The 17,481-nt window shown below is 40.5% G+C and overlaps 1 protein-coding gene and 1 long non-coding RNA gene across 19 annotated transcripts in view; one reads left to right on the forward strand and one right to left on the reverse strand.

Annotated features, from left to right (window-relative positions):
* LOC102159962 (uncharacterized) overlaps positions 1-6,849 on the reverse strand; it is a 170,279-nt gene extending 163,430 nt beyond the window's left edge. For 10 of the 13 annotated variants that reach the window (XR_014832832.1, XR_014832838.1, XR_014832842.1 and 7 more), the window contains exons 1-2: positions 6,125-6,730; positions 2,845-2,901 (exon numbers count right to left, since the gene is read on the reverse strand). This is a non-coding gene — a long non-coding RNA (uncharacterized LOC102159962). Of the gene's footprint in view, positions 1-2,844; positions 2,902-6,124 lie in introns of all 13 variants that reach the window. The other 3 variants (XR_014832833.1, XR_014832834.1, XR_014832845.1) reach the window with 3 other exon arrangements.
* SNRPB2 (small nuclear ribonucleoprotein polypeptide B2) lies at positions 6,286-16,422 on the forward strand. 6 transcript variants are annotated; one of them, XM_021077336.2, is made up of 8 exons: positions 6,286-6,329; positions 6,724-6,922; positions 7,935-8,024; positions 8,410-8,582; positions 12,915-13,055; positions 14,136-14,186; positions 15,485-15,573; positions 16,060-16,422. In XM_021077336.2, the coding sequence occupies exons 3-8, from the start codon at positions 7,961-7,963 to the stop codon at positions 16,217-16,219; spliced, it is 678 nt and encodes a 225-aa protein (XP_020932995.1). In that variant the 5' UTR covers positions 6,286-6,329; positions 6,724-6,922; positions 7,935-7,960; the 3' UTR covers positions 16,220-16,422. The 6 variants fall into 6 exon arrangements, with proteins under 6 accessions (XP_020932995.1, XP_020932996.1, XP_020932998.1 ...); XM_021077337.2 differs by having other exon boundaries at positions 6,724-6,804; XM_085002898.1 differs by lacking the exon at positions 6,286-6,329 and adding an exon at positions 6,347-6,447 and having other exon boundaries at positions 6,724-6,804.
* Positions 16,423-17,481: the final 1,059 nt, after the last annotated feature.

Genomic DNA, 17,481 nt, shown 5'->3' on the forward strand with positions numbered 1-17,481 from the left:
CCACTGGTGTGGCCCTAAAAAGAAAAAAGACCAAAAAAAAAAAAAAAAGACTTATTTCCAGTTGCCCAGGCACTTAAAATAAAGTACAGTTTCAGATACACAGCACCTCCTCAGAAAGAAAGAATCCATGTGTGTTTGCATAAGATCGTGTTCTGTGTCTAACTATTGTGCAGTCTTGGATAATTGAGCAACACTCTTAAAGAGGATATGCTTAGGATCTTGCAACCCCAAAGATGGGACCAGCAGCATGAGCATCTCGTGGGGACTTGCTCTACATGCAGATTCTCAGGCCCTACCCCAGCTCTAGCAAATAAAAATCTGATTTTAACAAAATGGTTAGGCTATCTGTATACACATTAACATTTGAGAAGCACTGGATTAGGATATCTGCCTGGGATATGCCAACAAAATCAATGATACATCATGCTTGAAAAGACAACATTGAAGTCCCACATTTTTAAAAGTTTGCCTTTTAAAAATTTAGATTTTTTTTTGTCTTTTTGTCCTTTTAGGGCTGCACCAGCAGCATATGGAGGTTCCCAGGCTAAGGGTCTAATCAGAGCTGTAGCCGTCAGCCTATGCCAGAGCCACAGCAATGCCAGATCTGAGCCACGTCTGTGACCTACACCACAGCTCATGGCAACACTGGATCCTTAACCCACTGAGCCAGGCCAGGGATCAAACCCAAAACCTCATGGCTCCTAGTCAGATTCATTTCTGCTGCGCCTCAATGGGAACTCCAAATTTGGATTTTTAAACTGTCACAGGGCTCAAGACTCAAAAAGAAAAATTTATTGCACTGAATCATAAAGCAAAACCTAAGAATTTTATCTGCATAATGTCTTGCTTGTTTGGTGGGCTGCATGGGACTGGCATCTTATTTTCCAATCTTTTTTTTTTTTTTTTCTTTTCACGGCAGCACCACAGCATATGGAAGTTCCCAGGCTAGGGGGCAAATTGGAGCTGCAGCTGCTGGACTATGCCACAGCCACAGCAACGCTGGATCCAAGCCACATGCAGCAGTGTAGGATCCTTAGCCCACTGAGTGAGGCTAGGGATCAAACCTGCATCCTCAAGGATACTGTGTTGGGTTCTTAACCCACTGAGCCACAATGGGAGCTCCTACTTTTCCAGTCTGGAAGGGAATGGCAGTCGTGTGATGTTACTTCAGTGACTTTCAGAGAAGGTCAGACTGTACCATGCAGAGCACAACTTACACAAAATGTTGAACATTAAGAAGTTCAGATTTCCTTCATGATTCTTTGAATTAGTTATTAGGTCCTCAAAGGCAAACTACTGCTTCCAAACTTTATGGGGTGCAGACATTATCATAGCCTATCCCTTCTATTTTGGGGAAGAGGGTATTATCCTCTTATTAACATTAACAAAGTAGTGCGCATTAGAGGTGACGGTTACCTCTTTGGTTTTTTTCTTCCCTAAAAATAAGAATATTTCCAAAAAAGAGGAGTTCCTATTGTGGCTCAGGGGTTAAGAACTCAACCAGTATCTATGAGAAGGTGGGCTCGATCCCTGACCTCACTCAGTGGGTTAAGGATCCAGCATTGCCACAAGCTATAGAGTAGGTTGTAGATGTGGCTCGGATCCCCTGTGGCTGTGCTTGTGGCTGTGGCTGTGGCTAGCAGCTGCAGCTCCAATTCGACGTCTAGCCTGGGAACTTCCATATGCCACAGGGGTGGCCACAAAAAAAAAAAAAAGGACTATTTCCAGGAGTTCTTGTTGTGGTGCAGTGGAAATGAATACAACTAGGAACCATGAGGTTGTGGGTTCAATCCCTGGCCTCACTCAGTGGGTTAAGGATCTTGCATTGCCATGAGCTGTGGTGTAGGTTGCAGACGTGGCTTGGATCTGATGTGGCTGTGGCTGTGGTGTAGGCCAGCAACTGTAGCTCAGATTGGACCCCTAGCCTGGGAACCTCCATATGCCTCAGGTATAGCTCTAAAGAGAAAAAAAAAATTGCAAAAATAATAAAAAGGAAAGATTGAGGTGAAATAAGTAGAGTTAATTGTACAAAATGCTTTCTTCCCTGAATTGTGGGGCTGAGTGCTTTTTAGGAAGTTTCAGCCACCACCATCCCAACCATCTAGGAAAGGTAAACCTGATTTGATGCTCAACAATAATGCCTCAGTTTGTTTAAGGCTTGTTGTGAAATAATTTCACTCTACATAAATTTTTTAATGTAATCACCACCTGGGGAGCAAAAGAAGATACAAACAAATTGTCATATATTTGTGGTTCTATCTGACATAAACAGGCCAAAATTTATGCACCACAGTTTTATGATTCATTTTCCTCTAAATGTGGCTCTGTCTCCAAACTACTGCAGCAAGATATTGAAAACATTAATGAGAAACATAAAATACATGCAGACAAGGTAGGAAAAATATATGTGTATTCAGCGTCACTAAGAGACGTCTCAGTTATCCTTATAATTTAGATGTCTTGACACAGTTTTTTTCCCAGATATTGGTGGTAATTTTTCTGCAACCCCTAAAACAAGTGAGCTTCATCAGCAGCAGACACATTAAGCTTGGCTAGTGTTACAGCACTGCCTCTGGGTTTAGTTTGATAAGAACCCTATTTCATAGCAAAGTAAATCATGTCACCTAACTGAAATTTGAGAGACAGGACTGAGTAGAACTGGTAAACCCGTTTGCTTTCCTAGTATTTTTTTCTTTAAATATATGGTTTTTTTCAGAAATAGACTCAAAGACATAAAAAAAACTCACTTATAGTTACCAAAGGCATGGGAAGGGATAAATCAGGAGTTTGGGACTAACAGACAAGCACTACTATATATAAACTTGATAAACAACAAGGACTTACCATATAGCACAGGGAACTATATTCAATATTTTGTAATAACCTATAATGGAGGAGAATCTGAAAAAGAATATACATACATATAACTGAATCACTTGGCTGTGCATCTGAAACTAACACATTGGAAATCAACTATACTTCAGTTAAAAAATATGTGAGTTTTGACATCTGATTCCTGGTCTAATCCTCAAGAGGTGAATTTTGGTTATAAAGGAGTAATGGTTCTTTTCAGCACATCTCACTAAAGTTTGGGTGTTATAATGCTCTGAATATAGCTGTGTAACCAGATAATGCAATGCTTCTTACAAGATCAGAAAAGCTCCTTTGTCCTTTCTTTCCTTTTTCAGGCCTACTTTCAAAGATGGGTTTCTCCAAATCACTCAGGAAACTGCCCATGGACAGGAAAATCCACTGGCTCTTTTTAGAACCTGGGAAAGAGCTTGCAGGTCATTGCCCCTGAGTTGACACTAGAAGATTTCCTCCTCACAGTGTAATGTAGAGTAGCCACTGTTTTAGTTGGTCATAGACCTCCACCTGTCTCCTGTCTTTAGGTCTCTGCATTTCCTGTGGCATTTTCTGCCCAAGTAGAGTGTCTTTGTAAAGTTTTATCCCCTTCCCCCCTTTTTTTTTTTTTGCTTTTTTTAGGGCTGTTTGTGCTGCGTATGTAAGTTCCCAGGCTAGGAGTCAAGTCAGAGCTGCAGCTGCCAGCCTACACCACAGCCACAGAAACACTAGATCTGAGCTGCATCTGTGACCTACATCACATCTCATGGCAATTAACCCATGAGCTAGGCCAGGGCTCAAACCCACATCCTCATGGATATTAGTCAGGTTCATTACCACTGAGCCACAGGGGAATTCCCTATCTTACCCTTTTTTTAATGGTTATAATGAGCTCTTGGTCAGAACAATTTACAAACCACAGTTTATCCATCTTCATTATCATCAAACAGAATTATTGCTCAGATGCCCCGTGTGCAGGGAAGCTTGTCTTTTGTTATTCAGCAATGTTTCTATTTCGTTCATTTTCTCTTTAAATGTGTTAAGGACATTCTCTTTGTATTCTCTCCTAAGTCCTTACCTGAGGCAGGATTATTTACATTCTAATTTTTATATCTACCTAATAAAATATGCCTTTCTGTGATTGTTTAATATCATTTCCTACACTTATGTGCGTCTTCCTAAGGCATCTCATTTGTTCAGAGTTGCCTAATATTCCATGAAGCATCATTCATTTATTCAATACATATTTATTATCAGTCACTTTTTCAGTTAATGAAGGTACTTGAGTGAAGAAAGTAGAGAAAAATCTCTACCCTCAAGAATCTTACATTATTTTGAAGATTACTTGTTGCACCTCTACATGATCTCTTTTTTTTTTTTTTTTTTTTTTTTTTTGTCTTTTGTCTTTTTGCCTTTTCTTGAGCTGCTCCCGTGGCATATGGAGGTTCCCAGGCCAGGGGTCTAATCAGAGCTTTAGCTGCCAGCCTACACCACAGCCACAGCAACGCCAGATCCAAGTTGCGTCTGTGACCTACACCACAGCTCATGGCAACGCCAGATCCCTAACCCACTGAGCAAGGCCAGGGATGGAACCTGCAACCTCATGGTTCCTAGTCAGATCCGTTAACCACTGTGCCACAAAGGGAACTCCCATGATCTTTTAAAATAAAAATCCCCGTCTTATAAAACAAATCTAGTTGACCCCTTTATCCATATGTCCAAATCATGGTCAGCATTTAGAAATAATATTTATGGGAGTTCCCATTGTGGCTCAGAGTAAGGACCCAATGTTTTCTCTGTCAGGATGCTGCTGAATCCCTGGTTTTGCTCATCCGGTTAAGCATCCAGCATTGCCACAAGCTAGGGTGTGGGTAGCAGATGCAGCTCAGATCTGGTGTTGCTGTGGCTGTGGTGTAGGCCACAGCTGCAGCTCTGATTCAACCCCTGGCCCAGGGAACTTCCATATGCTGCAGGTGCAGTCGTAAAAAGAAAAAAAAATTATGAACCATTTATTTTGTGTCTGGCAATGTGCTGACTGTTTTACATTTTTAAACTCACTTAATATCACAGAAGGAAGTTGCATTATGATCCCTAGTTTACAGATGAGGACAGTGAGGGTCAGAGGGATTAGTTAAGGAGAAGATACAGGATTCATTTTTTCTTGGTTCTCAACAACCATTTCATATTCCAGATGATGCTTTACACACATTTGATAAGTGGATGAATGAACACACATACTTTTTGGAATTCTCCTTCAGCTTGCCTTAATCACCAACAACTTGATTACTAGAACAATCTACTCATTTTGTGGGGAGAGAAGGTGGGAAGGGTGGTAGGGAAGTGATGCTTTTTTCAATGAGTTTAGGAAGATGATTGTATCAGTGTTTAGCTATTACTGGAGGTAACTGCTTTATCAGGTGAGACAGCTGGACAGAGACATCAATTCCCTCCAACGTGGGAACACAGATTAGCTGCTTCTGGGATTTAAGCTCTTCAGTAGAATGTTGGAGAAGAGTTCCCTCAGAGTCTCAAGAATTGGAAGAGACTTGGGTGGGTGGAGGGTACCGGCTGCTCTGAAGGTGGGGGCAGCCACCTGGAGGTGGAGGCAGCCCTCTGGAGAAGGGAAATCAGGGCACCTTTCCCCTGCAGTGGACAATAGGTGCTGCACTTGTAAAACTATTCAAAGGGTCCCTGACTTATGACGGTTCGACTTAAGATTGTTTGACTTTACAAAGGTGCAAAAGTGATAAGCATTCAATGAAAACCAGACTTTAAATTTTGAATTTTGATCTTTTTCTAGGCTTTTGATATGCGGTAGACACAGTGTCCTGATGCTGGACAGCAAGCCAAAGCTCCCAGCCACTATGGGACCACAAGGGTGAGCCACACTACCACTGTGTTTTGCACTTTCAGTACAATATTCACTGAGTTACACGAGATGATTTTGTGCAACTGTAGGTTAATGTGAGGGTTCTGAGCACTTCAGGTAGGCTGGGCTAATAAGTTGTGATGTATGGCAAGTTAAGCGTATTAAGTGCATTTGCGTCTTACAAAGTTTTCAATTTACAGATGGGCTTGTCAGGACGTAACTATATGTAAAAGATCTGTAAAGCATTTGGAAAGACAGAAGGCACCTGTTGTATGGGATAGACCAACGCAAACTCATGGGTAAATGAATCACTGCCTTTCGCTGTTCCCTTTCTCAGCGGTCCCACGATTCCAGTTTAATCCCACAGCATTCCTCACAAGCCTCTTTCGCTTCTCCCACATCCCCTCTCACCTCTTCTTCCAGCCAGAGAGATGTGCGTGTGCGCGGAAGGATTCTCAACTGCCGCCTTGGAGACTGTGGCTTATCGATCCACTCCGGGCTCGACTTCTTGATTTGTCGGTACTCGATTGAGGCGCTTGGCAGTGTTACTTCCGGCGCCCGGCCCCACTTCCGGCTTCCAGTTTCCTGGTTGCACTGGACGCGGCGACCGTCTGGGGTGAGTTGAGGCTCTTTCTTCCTCGCTTTCTTCGTTTTCGGGCTTGCGGATTCCCTCTTGGCACCACGCTCCCCTGCTGGAGCAGGGGATGGACGAAACGCGGTGCTGGGGCTGAATGGTTGGCTGTCGGGAGTTCGGGGAGGGTCGCCGAGGGGTCGAGGGGGGATGGAAACTGATGCGCGGGTCCGACGAGGTCCCCGGACTTCGGAACCTTGTCTCTTAGCGGGATGGGTCGGGGCCGGAGATCGCGTGGCGGCTTCTTGGGGCTTCAGGCCTGGGCCGTTGGCGAATGTGACTCGGTCTGGAAAGGCGAGAGGCTCGCGCATATGAAGTTATGGATAACTGGTGTCCCTTGGTTGCTGTGAGGGCCTTACGGCTCGCTTTGGATTTTCAGGTGCCTGCCGGAGGCTTACTTTTGGATCAGGGAGGCGACCCCGGTGCCCCGGCGCTAGTCCTACTTTCCGTAAAACATCGCGTGAGATAATACGAGAGCCTCTCCTCTAGTCTTCCGGCTTTCTTCGCGGCCCCAGACTTCCAGTGTCAGTTTAGGGGTTCGCAAGTCTCTGAGAACCGTTACCTTTCACCTGTTAATCGTACGAGTACAGTCCCCATCTGTATGCTCTTGTCAGTCGACCTAGGCTGTTCACATACCGTGGGTGTAAATATTCATGAAATGAAGGAATATCTGGGGCAATAAGAAAATAAAGGTCAAAATTTGCAACTGAAACTGTAAATAATAGTGTGGTGGGTGTGAAAGAAAAGTACAAGAGACAGAAAGCAAGGGTTGAATTCTCAGATCTCTGGTTTAATCAGCTGTGTGACTACATGTATACAAGAGTAGGTATTAGCTTGTGATAGAAATTAATAACGTGTTGCTAGAACTTTATCTCATTTAGATAAATAAACTCTACTGGGTAGATTCTGTTCCCATCTCATTTTTTCAGAGTGGACCTGGGAGATTAAGTAATTTGTCCTCAGTCAAGCAGGTAGTAGGAAGCATAGACATACGTGAATTCAGATCTGGCTGGCTCTAGATTCTGAGCTCTCAACCATCTTGCAACCGCTCTGGTATTTCAGGTCGGTTACAGGTGACTTTGGAGGCAAGGCAAGACTGTTGGTGATGGTGTATATAAATTAAGTAGTAAATATGAAAGTGCCCGTGAAATAGTTCTTAGCAAATTTCATTATTGTTCCGTCTTGATTTTTACTGGACGTACATTTGCTAGTTCTTTTTTCATTTTTCTTCAAATCTACTTTTCCTTTTTAACAAAGTTTTAAAATTATTTCACTAATGAAAAACAGGTGGAAAAACAGTATCACTTGTAAGTGAAAGATAAGTATAAAAATAAATGTGTGGAATAAAAGAATATTATTAAAATCTGACTAGGTAATAGTGCCCCACCAAGTTTTCAGCCTGAGAACTGTTCTTGTTTTATTTCAAGAGAAAGGCTAGTAAGTTCTGGAGAAGTTTTAGACTGTTGCCAAACTGATATTTTCTGACATTTGGAATTGAAAAGATTGCAAAGTTAACCTTGTGTCCTTAATTCCACGCTACCACGCAATGAATTCTCCCTGTTTATAACAGAATATTTACCATCTCTTTAGGCTGTTTGAACAGTTTAACTCAAAACATGGATATCAGACCAAATCATACAATTTATATCAACAATATGAACGACAAAATTAAAAAAGAAGGTAAGTGCTTTTTAAAAAGTAACTAAAGTGTGTTTACTTACACCATCTTAAAAATTAAACTGCTTCAAAAGTTCTCATCTAGTCCTCTTTCTCAGTGCCTGAAATAATGGTTTATCCCTTAATGCATGGGGATTTTAAGGCTTTTTAAAGATAAAAAGTAGGTAGGGGCTGAAAATGTGTGGAATTTGTTTTCACTCATAGATCAAATGATTTTAAAAACTTGTAAAATTAGACAGCCAATGTGAATAGTATGATATTTTTATTAAAAAATGTAACTTTGTATAAATAAATAAGGGAATGGCAGGGGTGCGTGCAGTGTCATTTTATGAAGAATCTTGTCATCATTTCATTGACAAATAACTGGTTTCTCTCTAATTTTGTGCAGAATTGAAGAGATCCCTGTATGCCCTGTTTTCTCAGTTTGGCCATGTGGTAGATATTGTGGCTTTAAAGACCATGAAGATGAGGGGGCAAGCCTTTGTTATATTTAAGGAACTGGGTTCATCCACAAATGCCTTGAGACAGTTACAAGGATTTCCATTTTATGGCAAACCGATGGTAAATCAATCTTACTATTTTGGCTTTGTTCACTATTAATGAAATGGTAGATTTGTAAATACACCCCTGAAAATATGGCTTGTTTTTTGCTTTTAACTACATGTTAGAGTGGGTTAGGGCTTATTTTATTTATGTATTTATTTTTATAGGAACACAGTAGTAGAAGAGCTTATAAGTCACCACTTAATTTATGATAGTTCAAATAGCCAAAAGCAAAATACATTGAGATGTAGAATATTTTAAAAGCAGTGTTAGTATAGGCAATACTGTCCTCTCAAAAGATCTAGAAATTAATAATTACTCAGAAGATTAAAAAGAAACCTCTGTTCGTAAACTCGTAAAACACAAAACAAAAATTGTAGGTCAAAGAAGAAATCCAGTCTGAAGTTTCAGAAAATACCATAATTAAATACTGTATATCAGAAGCTGTGCAATCTAGATAAAGCAGTGATCTAAAGACACTTCATAGACTTAAAGTCATAGGTTTTATTAATGGGTGACAATGAATGGAAATGAAGTAGTTATATATGGAAAGTTTTAAACTCAGGAGTGATATAATGAGATTTCACATTTAGCTGCTGGGTGAAGATTGGATGGTGGTAGGGATTGAAGGGAACTAGAGAACTCAGGAGGCGTTGGTATAAGTCAAAGTTGGTAGAGGGTTGGATTAGGTTGGAACAGTGCATGTAGCAAAGGGTTTTACCTTTGTGAATGCGTACAGAGGACCCTGGGTATGGATTCCCAAGTGCTTTTCTACTGGAATTGGAATGTGATGGGTAGGGATGTTGGGGAAAGAGCCAAGTCCTGCAGTTTCAAGGACCCATGTTCTCATTCTGGTTCTGCTGTTAACTGGTTCTGTGCACACGTTCACCACCTGTAAAATGTAAGCAGATTGGATATTCTTTGCTCTTATTCATAGGTGAACAAAAATTCTATAAAGGACCAGTAATAAATATTTTAGGCTTTGTGGGCCATGTACAGATTCTGCTGCCTATTCTTTTGTGAGTGTGTGTTGTTGGTTTTTTTTAAAACAATCATTTAAAATTGTAAAAAATGAAAAAGAAATAAAAGTTTTCTGCCATTCCTGTCGTGGCACAGCAGAAACGAATCCGACTAGTATCCATGAGGATGCGGATTCGATCCCTGGCCTCACTCAGTGGGTCAGGGATCTGGCATTGCTATGAGCTGTAGTATGGGTCACAGATGCAGCTCGAATCCCAAGTTGCTGTGGCTGTAGCTCTGATTTGACCCCTAGCCTGGTACCTTCCATATGCTGCGGGAGTGGCCTTTAAAAAAAAAAGTTCTTAACTCATAGACCATACAAAAACAGGTTATAGGCTGGATTTGGCCCATAACTTGTAGTTTAGACCACTGGTCTGATCCCTTTATTTTTACAAATGAAGAATCAGGCACAGAAAGCTTATGTTAATAATACCAGTAGTAGTATGAAGATTTAAGGGCTAATCTAACACTCAGTACTGTGACTTTTTTTTTTCTCCCCTAAACAAGGATTCAGCATGCTCTCTGTAAAGGACCGGATAGTAAATATTTTAGGCTTTATGAGCCAGATGATCTCTTTTGCAGCCACTTAACTTTGCCTTTATGGCCATAGATGGTGGGCAGGTGAATGAGTGTGGCCATGTTCCAAGAAGACCTCATGTGCAAAACAGGCAGCGCTGGCTGTGGTCAGTTAGTCTGAGGACCTCTATCCCACACTGTGTAATTCAGGCCTGGGAACTTTCTGTTTTACTGGAGCAAGTTTTCTTCTCACCCTCTATCCAGTTCTCCTTTCCCCATCATTTCCCACCTGACTGGGCACCGTATTTGTAGAAAGTCCCATTCCAGAAAACTGGGAGGTAGGACCCACGTTCCCTGATTTTCGGTTAATTGGCATTTCCTGAAAGCAGTTTATCTTTCTCAGTAGTATGAAAAAATAGCATACTTGAGATCTCACTTGGTGGTAGCATAGGACTGGGTTTTAGTTAAAATCTAAAACTACATTAGAATGAAGGAACGGTTTTTTCCTCTTGAGGTTTTTAGGTCTGTTTTGCTAAGTTGGGATGACAAGGTTGCATGACTGACTCAGATCCAGGAAAGCTGAAAATTGTTCACTGTGTTTGGCCCTGGCTTCACCTTGCCAACTAAATTTTTAAAATCAATGGAAAAAGCCCATTAGACTGATCTCATATTGAAGGTATTTTAGGAGGTCCATTCTCTGCCTTTAGGAAAGTAGTAGTTGCTGCCAAGTCGCCAGCATCCTGGAAAAGGAAAAGAATGTTCCTTGAGCTGTCTTTACTTAGGTGGTTTCAGTTGCTCTTTAACTCAACATACCAGATTAGAAATGAACAAAAATTTATATAACTTGGAACTCAGAACAAAATTATGCTCTGTGATTCAAGGATATTTGGATATTTAATTTCCAAAGTAGCTCAGTAAGACAGAACCATCTTCCTAAGGGCTTCTGTAATGAAACCTTTGGAATAAATGTAAATCTTGCGCCTTCTCTAAGTTGTGAATGGACTTTTATCCTATACCAGGATTTAGTCTAGACCAGGGCTTTTCAGCATCTGATACTTGGGGTATTTGAACTGAATAGTTGCTGGGGCTGCCTTGTTGGTTGTAAGGTGTCTAGAGCACCCCTGGCCTCTGCCCTCTTAGCATGACAACCCACTGTGCCCCCTTTCAGCACTGCCAGCTGTCTCCTGGGGGCGGATTCTCCCCTGATTGAGAACTGCTGCTCCAGACCAGCCTGCTGAAAGCGAGGATTCAGGGCAGAGGTATTCTCAGGCCACAGGGACAAATACAAGACCACCCAAGATCTGTTTAGGTCAACAAGGAGGTTAAAGACCCAGGGTAGCTGGGAAGGAATCCTTGGGACCAAGTCAGAGTTAGTCCAGACCTGTCCCTTTCCATTAGATGACGACATGCAGGATTATCAAGAGTTGATCACAGCTAAGTCCGTGGTCTAGTGGCTAGAGCTTTCATAGGAAGCCTTTGGGACTGAGCGGTCCTGGGAGGCCTGCTGCCCTCTCATTCTCCTGTACATTCATCTCTAGCTAATGTAAAAGAAAGGGAGTTCCTGCTGTGGCCTAGTGGGTTAAGAACCCAACTGCAGCAGCTTGGATTGCTATGGAGGCATGGGTTCGATCCCTGGCCCGGTGCAGTAGATTATAAAGGATGGGGCTTTGCTGCAGTTGTGGCTCAGACTCAATCTCTGGTCCAGAAACTTCCATTGCCATGGGTGAGGCCATTTAAAAAGGGGTGGGGTGGGGAAAGAACTGCTTGGTTGTGACACATTTCTTGCTTTAAAGCCTGCATTACTTTAAAATGTCACTTGTTCCCTTCAGACTGAAATCAATTTCTTGCCATACGGGACAATTTTAGAGAGAATTGATAGGGCTGTGGTGTTTTGGTATGATCACAGAGGTAGTTTCGGCTCTTTGGGTGCCAGGGAAGAAATATTCCCTTGAATTGGAAGTTGTAGTTTGCAAATAGGCACACCTGGATGACAGCATAACTTGTAGCAAAAGTTTTGGGACAGGTAATTGGTATGAGACTTAGCTATGTGACAGTGCCTTAGGGCAGGGCCATACTGCTCATGGTGTGCCCCCTCTCCCAGATGCCCTCTGTGCTTGTTTTAAGTACAGACTCTCAGGCCTCAGCGGAACCACTGCATCAGGATCTGCAAGTTCTCTGGGTAATTGGAATGCATGTTAAATTTGATGAAATGTAGTCCTAGACCAGGGTGTTTCCATGCCTGCTCCCTGGTGTGTGCTATGCCTCCTGGCTATGGCCTGTCAATCAGGTCAGTGTTGTAGTTGCACTAGCTATGTTGTCATCCTTTTGTTTCCTTTCAAAGCTTTTAAAATTTAAGTTGATGCCCCCATTAGTCATTTCATTTAAAAATAATAGCTCAGATTCAAAGGCAGGTCTTTCTCAATCTTTGGTACTTTAATTTCGGAAGTAACAATCCCATGCATATTTTGACCTTCTGTTGAGCATCCTTGCTAAGGGATGGACAGCTTTCCAGTGCAGTTTTCTCTGTTTTTTTAAGTGGAGGAGAGCAGTGGTATGGATATTTCAAAGTCCCGTTTTCTCATCTGAAAATATATGGTTTTTTCTTCTAATACACATAGCTGAATCTAACTTTGTCTCACTTGTAAATCATGGGCCACAATTTATTTTCATTTGGAGCTCAGTGTATTTGACATTTCCTTAAGGATGTGTTTAAAATTAGCTCATATTTGCTTAATGAAATTTGCAAAATTAATGACAAGTGTAAACAGGCTTCAGCGGAGTGAAAAGTAACCTGTTTTCAAATAATTAAAACAGCGAATCCAGTATGCAAAAACAGATTCTGATATAATATCTAAAATGCGTGGTACTTTTGCTGACAAAGAAAAGAAAAAAGAAAAGAAAAAAGCCAAAACTGTGGAGCAGACTGCAACCACCGTGAACAAGAAACCTGGTCAGGTAAGATGGGCAAATGTTCATATTTTTTTGGTGTCAGAAAATTTGATAGTTCTTTGTCTTCCACTTGAGGGGTGATCTTTGGGGCATGCTTGTGCATCTCTGTGTGTTTGAGGTGGATTTTTAAGAAGCTAGAATGGTTGAGTTCTAACATTTGTAGATTTGTGTTTAAGCAACACATTATAATGTAAAACTTTACTTATGGCAGATATATATTAAACAGTTTTATTTGAATTTGCCTGACATTTGGTTCCATCATTCTCCAAAATATGTTAATATCTATTGGCTTATTTTTCAAGTTCTGTGTATAAATAATGCTATAGATGTTACCTTGTAATCATGAGTATTCCACTCAAAGCTGCTTTCTTTGAACAGTTCAGGAATTCAAAATCTAATTCAAAATACTAGATAAAGGTGAAATTATCATCCAAAAAGTAGTTACTTTGAGATTGAAAGTGATTACAAATCAGTTTTACTAAGTATGATTTTTTGCTTTTTTGTGTATTTAAAAAAAAAAGTGAGAAAGACTAGTTCTTGGCTTTTCTCTTATATATTTCTCCATAATTTTAAAGCCTGGAGGTTGAATTTTATGATATAGTCTAAAGTTAGGGCTAGACCTTTCAAAAATATTCTACTATACATAAATGTTTGAGTGAGTTTTTGAAATGTAAATTTGCAGCAAAAGTAAGGTAGAATAAAAAAATCTGTTAATCATACTTTTATGCAGTAATTATAAATGTAAATATCTGCTGGGGTTTTTGGGGGTTTTTTTTGTCTTTTTGCCTTTTCTAGGGCCGCTTCCTGCGGCCTACAGAGGTTCCCAGGCCATGGGTCTAATCAGAGCTGTAGCTGCTGACGTACACCACAGCCACAGCAATGTGGGATCCGAGCCGCGTCTGCAACCCACACCACAGCTCATGGCAACGCCGGATCCTTAACCCACTGAGCAAGGCCGGGGATCGAACCCTCAACCTCATGGTTCCTAGTCGGATTCATTGACCATTGAGCCACGACAGGAACTCCGTGCTGGGTTTTTTTAGAAGGGTTGGAAATTGTAACTTTCTCTTATTTTTTTTGGCTTAGGGAACACCAAATTCGGCTAATACCCAAGGAAATGCAACACCAAATCCTCAGGTAATATTATTTTTCCATGTGATACTTATTTTAAAATAAAATTATAAAACAGTGACAGAAATATACAACAACCTGCATGTCTTCCAAAACCGAAAATTATTCCATCTCTAAGCCACAGTACATTAAATTATATACCACTTTAATGTGGAAACTCACTCCTCAAAACATTCTAATTTTCTTTATTCCTTACTCTGCACAATGAATCAATAACAGAGTCAAAATGACAGCTTCTAAGCTCTGTGAAGGCAAGGAGGAAAATTGATGTTTTTCCACAGTATGTGGCCCAGAGCTTTCCAGACTTGTGCCTTGGGTTGAGTTGGCTAAGGCACTAACCCATCTTTTCTAATAGAGCCAAATTGTTTTACAGTTTCCTTTGCTCTTGTTTCCTCAGCACAGATATTTTTAAGTCTCCTGATACAGGTGTTTTAGAAACTCGTTACCAGGTCTTCCCAATAAAGGCCTCAAGAGAAAGCCTCGGTCATGGACTAACAGTTTCCCATGTGGTCCCTTGGGTGCTAGAGTCTGACAGGATCCTTACATCTAGGGAATTGCTTATCTACTTCTTTGTAGTCTTTCAGCAGTTACAGTTCAGTGCACAAATGCCAGCACTTAATTTTCTGAGCCCTAAGTTCTTTACATTTCATCTTTCTTCCATGAAATTAACCCGAAGATGGGGGCTCTTATATATAAGAACCTTTTGCTATGATTCCCTGTATCCTTGGGATCAGGTAGCAAATAATTTAGTTTAATATCTAATAACAGTGTCCGTTTCTACTTATTTGTATGTAACTAGATGCCATGTATATCTCATTGATTTGCAGAAAACATTAAAAATCACCAAGTAGTGGTTCTAAGTAGAAATCATTCTGTTTCCCTATGTTCTAACACACCGGGAAGTAGTAAGCAGTAGTGCAGAGGGTTTGAGTACCTGAGGGTGGGTGACATCTCTGCCTTATCTAGTTTCGTTAGGATTGGTCATGTAATCCAGAAGACAAAATCCTCCAATTCTAACTGACCTCCAGATGTTTTAACTTAAATATTGTTTTAAGTACTGTTAAAAACCGTTCTTAAGATTTATAATTTTCTAAATTTGTATTAAGTGACTTGTTTAGTCACTGTTAGGTTTTTGTTTATTTCTCTGGTGTCATTGTTTTTCAGCTTAGTGTTTGATGTAGTAAGATTTCACAAGCCTTAAACAGTGGAAAGTTGTTCTCTGAAGTTTAGATTTTAATGTGAGAGCTAAATGGCTTACCATGCTTTTTATACTTCTAAGCTAGCTTTGCCTTTTCTTTTTATAGGTCCCTGATTATCCTCCAAACTATATTTTATTCCTTAATAATTTACCGGAAGAGACTAATGAGATGATGCTATCCATGCTGTTTAATCAGTAAGTGTTTTCATAAATAAGTCTGTGTTCCGAGAGCCTTCTGACAGGACATCTACCTCTTCCCTGGGTTGAATCCATTTGTGTGTCATGTGGCAGTAATTCTTACAGCTTCATTGATTTGCTCCAGGATTAATCACGAATTGAAACCATTTAGCAGGTTTAGCAAACGAAAAAGCTAAATTACCTCTAATGCTTGAATTATTAATGCTATTTGATGAGTAAAACAGGAAACAAAGCTTTGATGAAATGACAAAACCAGAATTAGTTTACATGATTCCTGCCATTCTTCTCATGCTATTAATTACATTTCAGGCTCTTTCCTCCTGCTCAGGATTCTTGGTGGATATGATACTTTTTGTGGACTAATATCAGGGTGTTGCTTAACAAACTTAAACACGAATAGACATTTGTGTATTTGATGTCATTTCTGTATCTATATATGTATACATTGTTTCCATATATAAAAATGGCTTTTCTTCCTTATAGGTTCCCTGGTTTCAAGGAAGTACGTTTGGTACCTGGGAGGCATGACATTGCTTTTGTTGAATTTGAAAACGATGGACAGGCTGGAGCTGCCAGGGATGCTTTACAGGGCTTTAAGATCACACCATCCCATGCCATGAAGATCACTTATGCCAAAAAATAACATTTGGGATAGTTGTCTTTAAAGGACTTGGTATTTATGGTGTTTGTTTTGATAATGTTTGGTCAGGCCATTTTATTGGGGGGAGTGGGGATGTGTATGTGAAATTTTTGTAAAGGATTTAAAAAATTACCTAGTCTTTGGTTAGCCTCAGTGAACTGTGAACTGCAAAGGCCTTAATTTTGCCCAATAAACATTTATTTGTATTTTGTATGTAATATTTCATTTATGGGCCCACTGTCCCATCATCGCATGCTAGTGCTAGTCTAGAACACATGCTAAGGGTATATAAAACTAACAGGGATCTTTTCTAGTGTTATTTTAAGCAGCTAATGGTAGAGAAGCATGGAACCATGTTAATAAAAGTAGAGTTAGATCAAACAGTTGATTAGATTTTCTGTAATGTTATTTCTTATGCGTATGAACTGCCATCCTAGAGTTCATTCTTTTTTTCTCTCTCTCTTTTTTAAAAAAATTGACTTTTATTAATGGCAAAATGATCATCCTGGAGATTAGAAGAAAATGAGACCTGGGCAGGATCTAAATTTCTTGTTCTTCAAATCATTGAGCATAGCTAGGATTTTGTTGGCAGTCAACATTTCACAAATCCTTTCATTCAGTTTTTAATTGAGTCAAGGCTGTTTAGAAGTGACTGTATTTATTGTTTTCTGGGAAAACAGACAGAAAGAGAATTGTCTTCAAACTTCACATTGTATGCGCTTACCCTCTTGAGGCAAGATGGTTCTGAGAAATACCTGCTCAGGTAATAACCTAACCTCTTTATTGAATGACCTTCTGAGGAAGGATTTTTAGTCTAATCTTTCTGAAGATTAGTAGGCTGACTTGGAAAGTTTGCCACTCCTAACCTTACTGTTTTTGCTTCTTAAACGTGAATGCTTATTTGATTTCTATCTAAGGCTATCGATTCAGTCCCCTGCAAGTAAAACCATGGGTGTCTTCAGAAGTGGACAATTTTTGAGGGAGTTCCCGTAGTGGCACAGCAGAAACAAATCCAACTAGGAACCGTGAGGTTGTGGGTTTGATCCCTGGCTTCGCTCAGTGGGTTAAGGATCCAATGTTGCTGTGAGCTGTGCTGTAGGTCGAAGACATGGCCCAGATTTGGCGTTGCTGTGGCTATGGCGTAGGCTGGGAGCTACAGCTCTGCTTTGACCCCTAGCCCGGGAACCTCCATATGCCACAGGTGCAGCCGTAAAAAGCAAAAAAAAGAAGTGGACAATTTTTTGTATGTATAGCACATGTTAAAG

Source organism: Sus scrofa, chromosome 17 (assembly GCF_054392235.1).
Source record: "Sus scrofa isolate SSC_HxYL_T2T_F1_AM1 chromosome 17, Sscrofa_HxYL_maternal_Yorkshire_Landrace_v2.0, whole genome shotgun sequence".
Taxonomy (NCBI): domain Eukaryota; kingdom Metazoa; phylum Chordata; class Mammalia; order Artiodactyla; family Suidae; genus Sus; species Sus scrofa.

Coding starts and splice junctions, on each gene's coding strand:
- SNRPB2 (XM_021077339.2), top strand. CDS start 7,961: ATGGATATCAGACCAAATCATACAATTTATATCAACAATATGAACGAC. Junction 8,025..8,409: donor CGACAAAATTAAAAAAGAAG/GTAAGTGCTTTT, acceptor AATTTTGTGCAG/AATTGAAGAGATCCCTGTAT. Junction 8,583..12,914: donor CATTTTATGGCAAACCGATG/GTAAATCAATCT, acceptor TAATTAAAACAG/CGAATCCAGTATGCAAAAAC.